Source organism: Artemia sp. Qi Xiang Cuo, chromosome 3 (genome assembly GCF_049724085.1).
Source record: "Artemia sp. Qi Xiang Cuo chromosome 3, ASM4972408v1, whole genome shotgun sequence".
NCBI lineage: Eukaryota > Metazoa > Arthropoda > Branchiopoda > Anostraca > Artemiidae > Artemia > Artemia sp. Qi Xiang Cuo.
In genome coordinates this window covers 83,453,008-83,470,005 of record NC_142796.1, presented here as the reverse complement: position 1 = coordinate 83,470,005, position 16,998 = coordinate 83,453,008, and the positions used below count along the sequence as shown (strand labels likewise).

Below are 16,998 nucleotides of genomic sequence, written 5' to 3'. Positions count from 1 at the left end.
AATGCAGTGTTAGTAACAAACAAAAATGGAAAAATACAAGGAAGAATAAAGAAATCTACATTGAAAATGAATACTGCAGTCTTAAGAAGTGATGAATGTAAGACAAAGATAGGGAAGATATTGAAAACGATGAAGGAAATACAGCCCAAGCTATTACCCGAATACTGGAAACAGACGATGAAGTCCAGAATTACGCAAGAGGTAAAGGCGATTTCACAAGAATTATCAAAAACCAGTGATGAGTATCTAAAATTTCTTTATAGAATAGTTTATGAACTAAAAAAAAAGATAAATGAAGGGAGAAATTCAAATAAGGAATATTTCGAGACTTCATTAGAAATAAGGGATATAGAACAAAATAAGGCAGAAGCCTATAGGATAAGGGCAAAATGAGAGGACCAGATAAGGAATAAACAACTAACAACAACACTTATTTGCAAGGAGAAAGAGCAAGCAGAAGAAACTATTCTCAAAAGATTTAAAAAGAAAAATGGGGAAACAACTGAGAAAATGGAAGATCTCATGGAAGAAGTGAGATCCTTCTTCAAGAATGTATTTACAAGAGAGACAGAAGAAGAAAAGGAGATAGTGGACGAATTCTTTCGAAGATTGAATATAATCAAGTGACATAGGAAGAAAATAATATACTAATGGTGAAATTAAAAAAAGAAGAAATAAAAAAAGCTAGAATGGAGACGGAAAACAATAAAACACCAGGACTTCTTCTTCTATTCAACAGCAGGCGGGCTTTTCAGTAATACTATTTAGCCCTTTTCCTTTTGCTTCACTCTGTGGGCTACACAGCTACTGGCTTGATTGCCTCATATTTATTAGATAATTTCAGATATCTTTCAGTAGATCTTTCGACTCTAGGAATTCAATTATGAGATGATAGATGTCGATTTCTATGCTCTGTTTGCAGGTATAGTTGGCTAGGCTCTTGGCTGATAGTGAGATTTCGTGGTGTTTGAAGCATTTTAACAGTTTACAAAGCAAGGCACGTTGTGCAAACGTCAGCATATTACATTCAAATAGGCAATGGTCAATTGTTTCATTGTTCATATTACAATGCCTGCAAAGAGGGGACAGGGGAATTGAACCACTTGAATTAGAAAACTTATACGAGAATGCAAGAAAATTTAGTCCATTTGTTCCAGAACAAATTCTATGATAAATTTTAGAAAGATACTTATTGGGAAAGGGGAAAAGGATAGGATTAATCTTATTAAAATTAATATCTGATAGCCTTCATCGGTAAATATCTCTAATCGGGATTGGTCTCCCACTTGGCTGGTCAATATTTATAGCATTTTTTGCTATTCCATCAACCTGATGATTACCACTTGTGCCAGAGTGACTAGGAATATACTGAAAATAAGTTCTTATGCCACTTGAAGCAAGATTAACTATAATACTGAGACATTGATAAGTGTCAATGTCCAACTTATACTGAGGAGCTGCGGCCAGCAGCTCAAGGCTTGATAAAGAGTCTGAATACACAATAATATTATTTGAATTTGCAATCAAAGGTTGGTTTTCCTTAAGGTGTTCTAATGCCATCATTATGGCATTTAACTCAGCAGACATTATAGATAAATTATTATATAATCTCTCGCCCATTGCAATTTTCAGGTGAGGAAGGAAAGCACCACTTGCTAGCTTCTCACTCATTTTTGACCAATCAGCAAATATTTGGAAGTGATTTTTATAGGTAATTGTATTAAGTTCAGCTAATTTTTTCTGGACAAAAGCAATGGGGGTAAAATCTTTATTCCACTTTGAGAAATCAGTATTTATTATGGGAATTGACCAATTCCATGGAAGGGATTGAGGGAAAGTGAGTGCAATAGACTTTGCTGGTACGGGGAACTTCTTCTGAATTTTGGCATACTCATCTGCAATGCCTATAAATGGCTGGATTTCTTAACCAATTATGTAGGGTGTGTGAGCTGTTTCATTCAATTTTTGTAAGATGTTTTGTCATAAGAAAGCTACGTCTCTCCCTTATTGTTGTTAATCCACTCTCCACAAGCAGAAACTTGGTGCTTGTGGGTTTCCTAAGACCAGATATGAGACGTATTATATCATTTTGTGTTGTTTCAATTTTTTGCATATGGGTCTTTGCACATGCACCATAGACGATGAGCACATAGTCAATATGGGGTCTTATATGTGATTTATAAAACTGGAGCAAGGTTTTCTCCTTACAGCCCCAGGGTGTGGAAAGAAGTCTTTTTAGTATATTTGTTTTTCTATAACATTTTTTTATTGTGTTTGAAATGTGGAGGTGGAAATTAAGTTTTTGGTCAAGCATGAGACCAAGGTAATTAATATGAATATCTTCTGGAATAGTTGTTTTATTCAGTTAGTTTTGCATTAACATGGTTTCGTTTTCGGTGAAATTGGATTATTTTTTACTTGGTAGGTGCAATGGGTAAATCTGAATGTTGAGAGAATTTTTCAAATTGGAAAAGAGACTTTTGCAGATTTGACTGTGCTCTCTCAAAGGTGTTACCAGATAACCATAGCACCAGATCGTAGGCATATTGTAGATTCGTGTGGGGTAGGTTCATGTCCCAGAGATATAGGGCAAAGAGGAGACGACTGAGGACTACTCCCTGAGGTAGGCCTTTTGTTATTGTCTTTTGGGGTGAAGAGGCTGAACCAACACAAACAATGAACCTTCGCACTTCTATGAAGGATTTTATAAAAGATACTAGCTTGATGGGTAGTTCAAGGTTTCCAAGTTTGTTTAAAAGGATTTGGTGGTTCACATTGTCCTATGCCCCTTCAAAATCTAGGAAACCTGCTACTAGCCATTTTCTCTTAGACGCATACAAAAAAAAGAAGTAAGATCGCATCAAAAAACGCATACAAAATTTGTTTATATACATTTTTGCTACGTTTTTACGAGTCAACTTGAGAAAAGTATGGGAGGTTGTTATTGAAATAATTTGTCAAAAAAGGAAGAAGGTGGCTATACCTAAAGAAATAATAAATTTGAGTGGTGAGACAGTAGCAAGCGAATCTCGTGCTGATGCTTTTAATCAATTTTTCTTTAATCAGACATCTCTACATGCTTCTGGCCCATCTCTTGAACAATCCCACAGTAGAACAATATCAGGTCTTTTTCTAGCACCATGTACGAAAGAGGAATTACTAGTGATTATCAGTAAGCTGCCTAATGGCAAAACCCAAGACAACTTTGGGCTGTGCAACTAAATCTTGAAGAAGGCCTCTGCAGGTCTTGTAGTTCCACTTACACACTTGGTCAACCTTTTACTAGCAACCGGAGTTTATCCTAATGTGTTCAAAACTGCCCAAGTCTTTCCCCTCTAAAAAAAAGAGACAAGAGTCTTATCTCTAATTATCGACCCACATCAAGTCTATCGCTTATATCAAAAGTCCTCGAGCGAGTTGTTTATAACAGAGTATATAGATTCCTAGATGTTACGCAGCTACTCTCTCCCCGTCAATATGGGTTTCGGCATTATCATTCAACTTTGCATGCCTTAGTTGATTCAGTTGAATACATATTAAATAGCCAGGATGCTGGAGAAAAAGGTACTAGGGATTTTTCTCGATTTCACTAAAGCTGTCGGCACGGTATACCATTCAATCCTTCTCACAAAATTACATTAATTTGGAAGATATGGTGTTGCTCACGAGTGGTTTTCATCGACCCTGACTGAACCTAAGCAGTGTGTAATTGTGGAGGGTAGTGTGTCGCCAGAGTTACCGATAAAATCTGGCGTACCTCAGGGGTCGGTACTTGGACCACTCTTGTTTATTTTGTACATCAATGACCTGACAACATGTCTTACTACAAATGCACACCCAGTACTATTCGCTGATGACTCAAATTTCTTCATTGCTGCTGAATCATCCGAGTCTGCTGCAAAAAAGGCCCAAAAAACACATGACGAAATATCTGACTGGTGTTTCCGTAACAAAATGCAGGTAAATGCTACAAAAAACTACATCATAGTTTTCACTTCTGCTCCTTCAAACTCCTCATTGTCTCACAATGTCGCACTGTCAATCAATGGAAATCCCATTCCTCAGACCACAGTCACAAAGTTCCTTGGCGTATTTGTAGATTCCTCTCTTTCGTTCAAGCATCACATATCCCAGCTGTCTTCAGCAGTCTCACGGCAAACATCAATGTTACATAGAGCTAGTCTGCTTCTAAGTGCTGACATGATGAAAATTCTTTTTAATGCTTTTGTCTTCCCCTACTTGAATTACTGCTGTTCTGTCTGGGTGCAATACATTCAAATCTCATCTAAAATCATTAAAGAGATCACAAAACCGTTCAGTTGAGGTCACATATTGCCTCCCCAGGCTATACCCCACAACAGACCTATACAGAGACACTGGAGTAATAGATATAACAGAAATAATCAACGTTAGTAATCTTCGTTTAGCACACTTGGCAATATCAAATGGAATTCCTCAAGGTCTTTCCAGGTACTTCAAACTTTGTAGCACAATTCATCGAGGAAGAGCTCTCCGATGCATCAAGTACAATTTTATGCTACCAAGAAGAAGGCTTACAAGGTCTCAACACTTTCCAGTTAATAGAAGTATTTCTGCGTGGAACTCAATTAATGAATCTATTAAATCCATAAAATCATTTGGCACACTCCAAAAACAATACCTTTCTTACACAGTATTGGATACTGCATGAGTTACTGTCTCAGTTTTTCGTTTGTATCTTATCCTCTCACTCTCCTTCCTTAACTCCACCTCCTCTCAATTCTTTCCTTTCTAATTCTTATGTTATCAGCTCTTCTCTTTTCATTTAATAGTGTGATATAAATTTGTTCACCAATATCTGTGTGACTCGTACAAGCATTGCTTTGAGTCGAAATGTTCATGTTAATTGTTTCGTTTGTTCATTTATTTAAAAATAAAAGGTTGATTGATTGATTGATTGAAGTTTTTGATCATGCAGAAAACTCAATCGACAGCTCTGTTTAATAATATTCTCTGTTTCTGTTTATTTAACTTCATTTGCTTTATTGATAACTTTCAGAAATTTTTTAGGTTATTAATGAAGACCGAAAGTGAATGATGGAAGATAGTTTAAGCGACCTTAAGTTTAGAAATTTCTAAATTATAACGTCGTTGAGTGGAGGAGGTGCAGTACCCACTCATTGCAGTTAGATCTGTAAGAGTATACAATAAAAAAAAGATGCTACGCGGGAAAAGTGAAAAACTAAAATGACAGTAGTACCATCATTCGGCTTTTTTTATTATAACTGAGTTGGGAGGGAACACTGAAATTATCTTTCCCTGGGTACAACCAATACTAGAAATGATAATGCTTGAAACAACGTGGAAGGCTTATACACTTCTCCAAAAACTAGTCAAATAATTCCAAAAAATCACAGTTTTTCATAATCAGACATAAAATTTAATGCTGAAAAAGCATTAACCACTAGTAAGTATTACTTTTCAATACAACTTAATGTCGGCTGAAGTAGAGGAATATGCAAAAGTCTAGCATTCTATTGAAAGGGTGACAGTAATCATATTTTAGGTTAACTTGACTTATTTTATGTATATTCATTTTCCTGACTTTCATGCCAACAAATCTTTTTTTTTACGAATTTTTACATCCTTTATTTTCCTACTTTCAGACATCTTTTGCTGCATAAGGCCATTGAAAATCCTCTGTTAAGGAATTCATTAATATCCACTGAAACAAGCAAATAATGAGGAGCAAAGAGATTTCATCTAAGCCCAACATATTCAAAGCCAAAGTTGAAGAAACAAATGAAGACGAATGCTTTACTATTGTTCAAGCTTCTTATAATTGAACTTTAGCTATTTATGTTTTGTGAATAAATCATGACGAAGTTTTTTCATTTTTCTAGATTTTTTTCGTAATAAACGATTCCTTTAAGAACGAATTGTATTCGCTCCACAGTGAACTAGGGAATACAAGGAAAAATAAATTGTTAAACTAGAAAATCAGAAAGACATTTAACAATGGAGAACAAATTGAATTATATGATAAATTTACGGGGCAATTATTTATTTGAGTTGTAGGTCTTATTTGCTGGATATCAAGGCCGTACCCAGAAGGGGGGGTTCAGGGGAGTTTGAAGCCAAAAATGTTTGTCTGACTCGTAAAAACGTAACAAAAATGTATATAAAATATTTTTGTATGCTTTTTTTGATGCGATCTTACTTCTTTTTTTTGTATGCGTCTAAGAGAAAACGACTAGGGTCATAATTACGCAACAACTCTCTCGAAAAATTATGGTTATTTCAACCTGGAGAAAGGGTCGTTGATTTTGAATGCGAAGTAGTTTTATAAATCTTGAAGAATTTAGCGCAAAGAGAGTTGGGGAGGGGGTAGACCCCAAACTGACTATTTTAAGGTTGAATTTTGTTCTCAACTTTCACTTCAAAAAATGATTTTTATTTAAGACTTATCTACAAATCTTTGCTAAATTAAAACGGTATTTAGAGTATAACCAGTCAAACTAGGGCAAAGGGCCATCGTTTGACAGCCATTTAATTGAACATTGTTGAGAAGTCCAATAATCATGACCTAATTGTGGTTGTGCTCCAACTTGTGGCGAGTGACAGCTCATTTGAAATGTCTCATCTGTCTGATGATAGCACTCCACATTTTGAGAAGAATAGGAACTTTTTTCTCATTCTTTGACCTTATGGCTGGAAAATTTTAAGACTAAGACGATAAGAAAATCGCCCTAGTTAAATGAAAAAGTCACAAAGAGTTTTAGCAATGAAGAAAATATTGAATGTTATGATAAATCTAGGGCCTATTGCTTTTCGCTTTATAAAAACACTGTATAGGACATAATAAGCCAAAGCAAGGCAAAACAACACCATCACCCGCTTTTTTGTAAGACAAGGATTTTGAATATAATAAAAAAAAAAAACTTTATTTGGGAAATAAATTTAATTCAAGACTTTTAAACGCGGTAAGAAGTATATATTATGAATCAGTGAAAAATGGGCTTTAAAATGAGCTACTAGTCACTTACCACAAATCTGAGCACAATCACAAGTGACTCACAGCAGAGGAGATTCTAAGGGGTCAGAAACTACTTTTTGGGACTAAGCCTTATCTGATGACTAGTAGCTCATCACATTTGACTCATTCTTTGACCTTATGGCTGGAATTTTAAGACAAGGGCAATTAGAAAATCGCCCTGGTTAAATGAAAACGGCGCAAAGAGTTGTAGCAATGAAGAAAATATTAAATGTTATGGTAAATTCTTTTTCACTTCATAAAAACACTGTATAGGACATAATAATTTGTAGCAAGGCAAAGCAACGCCATCGCCTGCTTTTTTGTAAGACAAGGATTTTGAATTTCATAAAAAAACTTTATTTGGGAACTAAACTTAATTCGAGACTTTTAAACACGGTAAGAAGTATATATTATGAATCAGCAAAAAATGGGCTTTAAAAGGAGCTACTAGTCAAGCAGATAAGGTTTAGTCCCAAAAAGTAGTGTCTGACCCCTTAGAATCTCCTCTATTGTGAGTAAATTGTGACTGTGCTCCGATTTGTGGCAATTGACAGCTCATTTGAAGTCTCTCATCTGTTTGATGATAGCAATCCATGTTTTGAGAAGAATAGGAGCCTTTTTCTCATTCTTTGACCTTATAAAGGGAATTTTAAGACTAGGGCGATAAGAAAGTCACCCTGGTTAAATGAAAAAGTCACAAAGAATTGTAGCAATGAAGGAAATATTGAATGTTATGTTAGAGTTATGGTGAATTGTTTTTCACTTATTAAAAACACTATATAGGACATAATAAGCCCAAGCAAGGCACAGCAACGCCAATGCCCGCTGTTTTGTAAGACAAGGATTTTGAATTTCAAAAAAAAAAAAACTTTATTTGAGAACTAAATTAAATTCAAGACTTTTAAACGCGGTAAGACGTATATATTATGAATCAGCAATAAATGGGCTTTAAAATGAGCTACTAGTCAAGCAGATAAGGTTTAGTCCCAAAAATTAGTGTCTGACCCCTTAGAATCTCCTCTGCTGTGAGTCAAAAGTGATTGTACTCCGATTTGAGGAGAGTGACAGCTCACTTGAAATGTCGCATCCGTCTGACGATAGCACTCCATGTTTTGAGAAGCATAGGAGCCATGTTTGTAGTAATTTTACTACATTGGTAATAGCATTGATTGTAATCAGGATGAAAGACCAATTATATACTGCTGCAAAAGTAAATATAATAAGTATAAGCATAATAAAAGAAGGGTTGGAAACTCTTGTCAGCGATTGTCATAGAGGGGAGTTAACTGAATCATCTATTGAAAGCTATCAAAAATAGTTACAATTAGGTTTTTTGTGTTTGAATTTTAAGTAAAATTAAAATCATAGGTCTTAAGACTTTACATAATTCACAATAGTTATTCCAGTGAGATACTGTAATAATACTGCAACTTTTAGTTAGCTAGTGGAATACCATTAGCATATTACAACTTACAGTTGTGTATTTCACTTAACTTCTTTTCTTATTGTCTGGAATTATGATGAAACATTCTTACGTATTCTCTTAGGATATAGTTGGTTGACAGCAGAAGCTTCCTGAATCTATTAAGCTTTAGTTGAGTTGCTGATATAATTTCATACTAACACATTTGTACGTTCCTTTCAAGAAAACAGCCTTTTTACTAGAAGATTTTATTAAATTAAAAATAATTTCATAGATATTTTTACCTTAACTGACGTAAAAAGGAATTTTTCCGATGTGCATATCGTTTTGATATGTACATCGGAATGCACAATGGAATGTAAAGGAGAGATTGCATAAATGTGCTTGTAAATCTGGATATCAGCCAAATCCCCAGGACCCCACTATCTGTGAAGGTGACAGCTTATGAGTTTTTTTGCTATAGTCACAATAGGTTATTTTAAAATGCACTACTAATGTACGATCAATTTTTAGCTTTATTGTGTATAACTAAAGAAGTCCTTACGGAATATTTCTTTAGGGGGTAATTTCAGTAGGGCTATACAATACATTCTAACCGTAATAAAAACTGTTTGTGAGGACAAAATCCTCAAGTAAAAGAAATACAGATAAATATTTTCAAATTTTAAGGGGAACCACCCAAGGCCCCTTCCCTTTCATCTCATTTGCATCGATGAAAATAAATTTTTGCTTTTGATCCATTTTTTATTTCGTAATTGTATCACTTTTCAACTTATTTAATTAATAAAAATTTTTAAAGAAATTAGGTTTTTTTTTTAGTAAACAACTCCATTTAACCAAAATGAACAAAATAGAATCAAATAAACTACCAAAAATAGAACTACCACACATCAGTTACAATCAATAAATGAAACCCAAAACAAACAGAAATTAAAATAAATAAGAGTCAAACTCAAAACGAACAGAAATTAATATAGGTGAGTTCTAAACCCCAAACTTTCTAAAAGCCAGAATATAGTTTGTACTTTAAGGAAAGAAATTCAAATGAATTTACTGAAAAAAATCTGCATTTTCAGTTTAATATACATATGCTCATATTTATTCCTTAGAATCTTAATTGGTTTTCTTAAACTTAGAAAATGAAAACACTTAAAAGAATTTTTTTCAATAAAGTACAAATTATATTTCTGTTCGTTTTATATTGACATAGTATTTTTCAGGGAGAAAGACTGAGCCTCTTCTAAGGTTAAGCAACCATTCCTTCCATAAAAACCTTAAATACCCCCTGGGTATAGCTTATATCCCTTGGCCCTAATCTCTGGGGATTGTTTCAACCCCAAAGTCCTTGTTATATGATATTTAGACCATTTTGAATAGAATAGCTATCAAAAAATTTCTATTAGATGCATTTCAAGACAAAACGACGCATGTGTGTTTTTGAGGAGGTGGGGGGGGGCAGCCACCACCCGATCGCTTTGACTCTTAAAAGAACACTCGGGATTCTGATTACCAATCCAATTCGCAAAAAATGGGGCGTGGGCGGGGCGGGGGGCTGGCATTTGCCTTTTCATCACTTACAACTAATAAAAAAAGGCACCAGTCTTCTCAATTTAAAATCAAATGAGCCTTTTTTGAACCTTCTACTACACAAACTTTCTACAGAAACCTTATATACCCCAGGGGCATAACATATGACTCTTGTCCTAAGGGCTAGGTGGGGAGGATTGTCATCCTCAATGACATAATTTCCAGACCTTTCAAATACGTTGATCAAAATGGCCATATCAAAATGTTAATCGGAAGTGTTTGGGGAAATGATTGGCGTAGGTGGTGGAGGATTCTCTCTCCGAATACTTTCAACTACTAAAAAGCGCAATAACCCTTTCAATTTCCAATCGAATGAGCCCTTTTTGAAATTTTTACAACAACACTTTCTATAAAAAATATTATGTGCTCCCAGGGCATAATTTTAAACCTTTGTTATAGGGGCTCTGGGGGGGGGGGGGGAATTTGTTATCATTAAATACATAATTTCCAGAATTTTCAACTATGTTTAACAAAATGGCTATCTCAAAAGTTTGATTGGATGCAATTGAGCAATTGGTGGGCTAGAAAAGGGGGCTAGTTGCCCTTCAAACATTTTTGACTATTAAAAGGGCAATAGCCCTTTCAACTTCCAATCAAATGAGCCCTTTTTGAAGTTTCTACAACATCCCTTTTATTAAAAACCTTATATGCCCCCAGGGCATAACTGACAACCCTTGGCCTGAGGGTTGTGGGGGGTTGTCATCCTGAAAGATCTTATTTCCAAACCTTTCAACTACATTGAACAAAATGGCTATTTGAAAAATTTTATTGGATGTGTTTTGGGAAAATGCAGGGTGAGAGGGAGGTTAGTTGCCCTCCAATCACTTTCGACTCTTAAAAAGGGCATTAGCCCTTTTAATTTCCAATTGATGAGCCGTTTACCAAGTTTCTACAACATCCCTTTCTATAAAAACCTTATATGCCCCCAGGCCATAACTGAAAACCTTTGCCCTGAAGGTTGTTTTTTTTTTGGAGGGGGGGGGGGTTTCATCCTTAAAAACCTAATTGACAAAAATTTAAAAAAAGTTGAACAAAATGCCTATCTAAAAATTTTTATTGGATGTGTTTGGGAAAAAGGTGGACATGAGAGGGGGGTAAGTGGCCCTCCATTCACTTTCGACAATTAAAAAGTCCACTAGTACTTTGAATTTTCAATTGAACGAGCCTTTTTTCAAGGTTCTACGACAAAGCTTTCAATAAAATCATATATGCCCCCAGGGTATAACTTTTAACCCTAGCCCTGAAGATTGTGGGGGGAGTGTCCTGCTCAAAGACATAATTTCCAGAACTTCGATCTTTGTTGAACAAAATCGCAATTGAAATATGTTAATTAGATGTTTTTTGAGAAATCGTGGGCTTGGAAGAGGTGTTAGTTGCGTTCCAATCACTTTCGACTATTAAAAAGGGAACTAGCCATTTCAATTTCGTATCGAATAAGCACTTTTTGAAGTTTTTACAACAACGCTTTCTATAGTAACCTTATATACCCTCAGGGCATAACTTACAACCCTTGCCCTGAGGGCTTTGGGGGGGTGTCATTATCAAAGACCAATTTTCCAGAACTTTCAACTACGTTGCACAAATGGCTATCTCAAAATTTTGATTTCATGTGTTTGGAGAAAGGTGGACGTGAGAGGGGGTGTTAGTTGCCCTCCAGTCATCTTCGACTATTAAAAAGGGCACTAGCCTTTTGAATTTCCAATTGCATGAGCCATTTATGAAGTTTCTACAACAAAGCTTTCAATAAAACCTTATATGCCACAAGGCCATAACTTACAACCTTAACCCTGAGGGCTCTGGGGGAAGTTTCATCCTCAAAGACGTAATTTCCAGAACTTGCAACTGTGTTGAACAAAATGGCTATCTAAAAATTTTGATTGGATCTGTTTGGGGAAATGATGGGCGTGAGAGTGGGGTTAGTTATCCTCCAATTACTTTTGACTATTAAAAGGGGCAATTTTTCTACGACAAAAATTTCTATAAATCCTTATATTCCTCCAGGGCATAACTTACAACCCTTGCCCCGAGGGCTCTGTGGGCATAACTTACAACCTTAGCCCTGCGGACTGTGGAGGGGGTGGGGGTGGTCTCCTCCTCAAACACATAATTTTCAGAACTCTAGTCAGAGGCTGGTGTCATCCTGTTTGCAGATGACAATTTGCTCTTTCTGGCAGCGCCTTCACTTGATGTTTTATATAATAAAATTCATAATGCCGTTTCTGAATTTCAAACTCTTTCTCAGCAAAATATGTTAACCCTAAACTTTTCTAAAACCTTTTTCATGATATTTTCTAGACTTTCGTCTAGTGCTGGAAATGACCATATCACGGTTCAAGAAAGAATGATAAAGAGAGTAGCAACAACAAAGTATTTGGGGTTTTTAATTGATGAAAACCTGTCGTGGAAAAACTATTCAAGTGCAATAGCTGAAAAATTAAGAAGAGGCCTTGGGGTGATACGAAGAATTAAAAATCTAGTCCTAAAAAAGATCCTGAAAATGATTTATTTTTCTATATTTTACCCATATATTAGCTACGGATGCTCTATATGGGCAAGTAATTTTGTAACATGTTTCAAAAGAGTACAAAAGCTTCAGAATAGAGCTGTAAAATTAGTATCTGAATTTGATGATTCTGATGAGGTTCCTGCTCATAAGCATTTTATAAAGAATAAGTTAATGGATGTATCCCAAATTCGAGATTACCAAGTCGTGATTTTCTTGTATAAATATTTGAATCAGCTGCTCAACCCAGCTTTTGAAAATATTTTTACTTTTAAAAGAGACCGTCATGATCATAATACAAGAAAAGCTAAAGACCTAACTCATGAGTTTAGGAGCACCACTCGGGCATCTTTTGTGATTCGCCATTATGGTCCCCATGTTTGGAATACATTGCCCGAGTGTGTGAAAAATGCGCCTAGTCTTCTGGCTTTCAAGTCACAGGCAAAGAAGTTTCTTTTATCTCTTGAGTGAATTTGATGTTAAGCCCACTCCAGGTTGTCATTCTATTTAAGTTATTTCCCCGATTTACTTTGCTTTTTTTTTTATCTACTTCTTGTCTTTTCCTCTTTCTCTCTTTTTTTCCTTTATTACTTCATCAGATAAGTTTCTTGTGTGTTGAGTAGCAAGGTATGAATGTTATTTTAATTAGCTGAGAGCAATAACCTCGCTTGCCCTTTCAAGCTTATTGCCTTTCTTGGCAGGCAAAAGGCGAATAGTGTATGTTTTCCTTTTTTAATAAATGTATATCTCATATCTCATCTGTAATAATCCACCTTGGGCAGTACGTCCAAAATCATCAGAATACTTAATTATATCCCATTTATATAGGTTATTATGAACACTTGAAAGAGGTTTTGCAGAATTTTTACTCGATAGTATTAGGCTAAAAGTATTGTGTATGCTTAGAGATGAATAATCCACCTTGGGTAGTACGTCCAAAATCATCAGAATACTTATATATATCCTATTTATATAACTTATTATGAACATTTGAAAGAGGTTTTACAGAATTTTTACTCGAATGTATTAGGCTAAAAGTATTGTGTATGTTTAGAGATGAATAATCCACCTTGGGTAGTACGTCCAAAATCATCAGAATACTTAAATACATCCTATTTATATAGCTTATTATGAACATTTGAAAGAGGTTTTGCAGAATTTTTACTCAATAGTATTAGGCTAAAATTATTGTTTATGTTCAGAGATGAAAAAGCCACCTCGGTTGGTAGGTCCAAAAAGCATCAGAATACTTAAATATACCTTACTTATGTACTTTATTATGAGCTTTTTAGAGAGGTTGTGCAGAACTTTTAATCGATAGTATTGGGCTATAGTTATTGTTTGGTAGTGTAAAATTGCTGAAAACGGCCCTTTACTCTGGCTCGAAATTGGGCGCTAAAATGATTTGCAATATGATATTAAACATATTTGGCTAATCTCCAAACATACCTGAGGCTCGGCTTCGATGGTGAAAATGGTAATAACAAAAGTTAAAATAATGAATGCGAGGGCTCATTAGAATACATTTTGTTATTTTGTAATCGCCATTCTTAAAAGAATTAAGAATAAATCACTTCAAAAAAAAGATGAGCTAATCATTGTTGGCAATAAACTTGGCATAGAAATCTGGGTCATATATTTAAATTCACTGAATGATATTATGTACACAGCTGTATTTCTCTATCAAATACTTTTAAGTAGCATAGAGATTGCCCTTTGTAAATTGTTGATCACTCTGTGGAAGAAACATTCACAAATTATAAATTATGATCAATAAACAATACTGTTGGGAATCTAATTATCTTCCTAATGCAGCTAACGATGAGCCTGAATGTTAAAGTATGTACAGTATGTACAAAAATGTACAAGAATGTACAATCAGGATTATATTTCAAACAAAGTTTTGTTGTAATAGTTCTTTAATTGCTTTATAGAATTTTGGAATATTGAAAGAACAACAGATAAATATTTTCCCATTTATTTTAAATAGAAGAATTTATGTTATATTTTTACATTCAACAGTAAAAAAGCTTTCTTCAAGTGAGTATTGACATTACTATACGATCAAATGCATGAAGGATTGCCTTCTCCAAAGACTGGTATAGTCAAAAATCTAAATTTTCTGAAAACAGTTGCAGATCTTATTAGCCTATCTTTTCTTGAAACCCCTCTCTTCTTTGTGACGTCAAAATTCATAAACGTGAACTAGATTCTTTTAATATTTTATAAATTACCATTGAATTGTTGATTTTTCGTGCTGCATGATATTGGAGGCTATGTTTTAAAGTTGTTACAGTCCCCTTTTCTCATTTTTCCTCTTTTCCAGACATTGATGAATGTAGAGAAAAATCAGAGGTCTGCAGTGGATTCAGAGAAAAATGTGAATACACCCAGAAGTTATAAGTGTGGTTGCAAGTCTGGCTTTGATGAAACTAACAAGGGATGTGTAGGTATGTTTCTATATTTCATTTTTTACTTTCTTTGCATTACACATTTACTTTCAATATGGAAAATCACTAAATGGATTTACCAAAGCTAGGTGGGACTCTACAGGAGAACCAGCAATACTAGTAAGCAGCAAAGACAACTTGTTGATCTGGTGGAAAATGGTAACTTGAACCAAATACAAAATGTGTCCATAGTGCTCGTTCCAAGTATCCTAAAGTGGAGGTCTTAGTTTAATTTGGATCTCCAAGTGCTATTGTCCAGTTAAAGAGCAAAAAGAATTTCACTTTATTGAGCCTCTGCTTCTGCCAAGGATTCCAAGGATTTTACTCTGTGTATTAAAGCAGAATAAAATTCTGGTGACTCTCTTCCTTCTGAAAATGCCATTAGCAACCAAAAAACCTAGGCCATAGCCTAAAGATCACTATCTCCATGGATTCTTTAAAGTTTAGTAAGAGTTTCCATTGCATTTCACTTGTGTCTGAGACAAAACTTGATAAGATAACTTTGCTTGAAATTGCCCCCCCCCCTTTTGGAATTAAATAGAATAAACAATGTTTAAAAGAATAATCTCTATTAACAACCAACTGACTCTAGCAAGGTCAAACCCATACTGAAGGAGGGTGACATGTTCACCTGCCACCCAATCAAGTGCTGTGCCTTGAGCCATTGAGTGATGCTAGATCAAAGGCTATGTTGACATATGACACATGTGCTTGTTGACAGTTGGACATGCACATGCCCTACCTCAAAAGTAATCTTACCAGAAAGTGTTGCTGGAAGTTAAATTATCCAATTGCCTGCAAGTCCTGGTGACATGCTCAGTCATACATTGAAAAAAACATTTTATTTGGGGTCTCCAATTGCCTTTTTTTTTAAGTGTAATGTTACCCATTAGTGGGCGTGAAAAAATTTGCCAAACTTTCAAAAAAGGTGAAAAACACCCCATAAAATTCAAAGAATTTTAATGGAAATCACGCCATCAGATTTAGCAGATCAGAGAGTCCCACTCTAGAGGTTCCAAGCTCCTATCTATAAAAATGAAATTTCATAGTGTTTACCAGAAGAAGCATCATGGATTCTTGTTTATTTGTTGTTCTTGCTTTTTCCAAGGGTGATCATATCAAATCAATAGTACTAGAATTTTGCAAGAGGGCTTGTTCAAACGAAAATCAAGATCTAGTGTCCTTTTTAAGTGACCAAAAAATTGGAGGTCAACTAGCCTCTGTCCCATGCCCTTTTTTCCTGAAAGTTGTCTGATCAAAATTTTGAGATAACCATTTTGTTCAGTATTGTTGAAAGTTATAATTGATATGTCTTTGGAAACGCCAGACCCCTCAGAACCACCAGAGGAAGGGCCACAATTTATGAGGTTTGCCCATTGTTTACATATAGTATTTCTTATAGGGAAGTATACTGACATTTTCTAGGGGAGGAAGAAGATTTCCAGGGGATGGATCTTCTATGGAGAGAATTTTTCATTGGGATAGAAAGTTTCTGGGGGTGAACTTTCCAGGGGAAATTTTACATGGGGAGGGTTTTTATCAGAATTTGTACACAGAATGTTTGTTATTTGTCTTTTTCTTGTAGTTGATCCCATTGTACATGTAAAGACACTCTGAGGGAACTCTCAGGGGGAAGTTTTCAGCAGAGTTGGAATTCTCTTTGGAATTTTTTTTTGTGGGGGGGGAGATTTTCCATGGGAAAAATTTCCATGGGTAAAATTATCAACAGGAGAAATTCTCCGTGGAAAATTTTTGGGGAATAAACTTTCCAGGGGGGGGTATTTTCCAAACAGGGATATTTCCCAATGACCTTAAAAAGGATTAGAAACTAAATGAATACAAGTCTTTGTTCAAATAAAAGAATGGTAAGGAGTATTTTTTACGCAGAATTGTAAAAAAAAATTTTCTGGGAAGGATTCACACCAGGGATGGAATTGTCCAGGGGTAATTTTCCAGCAGAAGAATTTTACATGGGAGGAACTTTATATAGAGAAACTTTTTGTGGGGAAATTTTCCACAG

General features: G+C 35.1%; 1 protein-coding gene across 1 annotated transcript in view; it reads left to right on the top strand.

Annotated features, from left to right (window-relative positions):
- The first annotated feature begins 510 nt into the window (after positions 1-510).
- LOC148954642 (uncharacterized) overlaps positions 511-16,998 on the top strand; it is a 38,907-nt gene continuing 22,419 nt past the window's right edge. Inside the window, 3 exon segments of the mRNA XM_089086446.1 lie at positions 511-623; positions 3,651-3,960; positions 14,855-14,978. Of these exon segments, the coding sequence (XP_088942572.1) occupies positions 511-623; positions 3,651-3,960; positions 14,855-14,978 (547 nt within the window).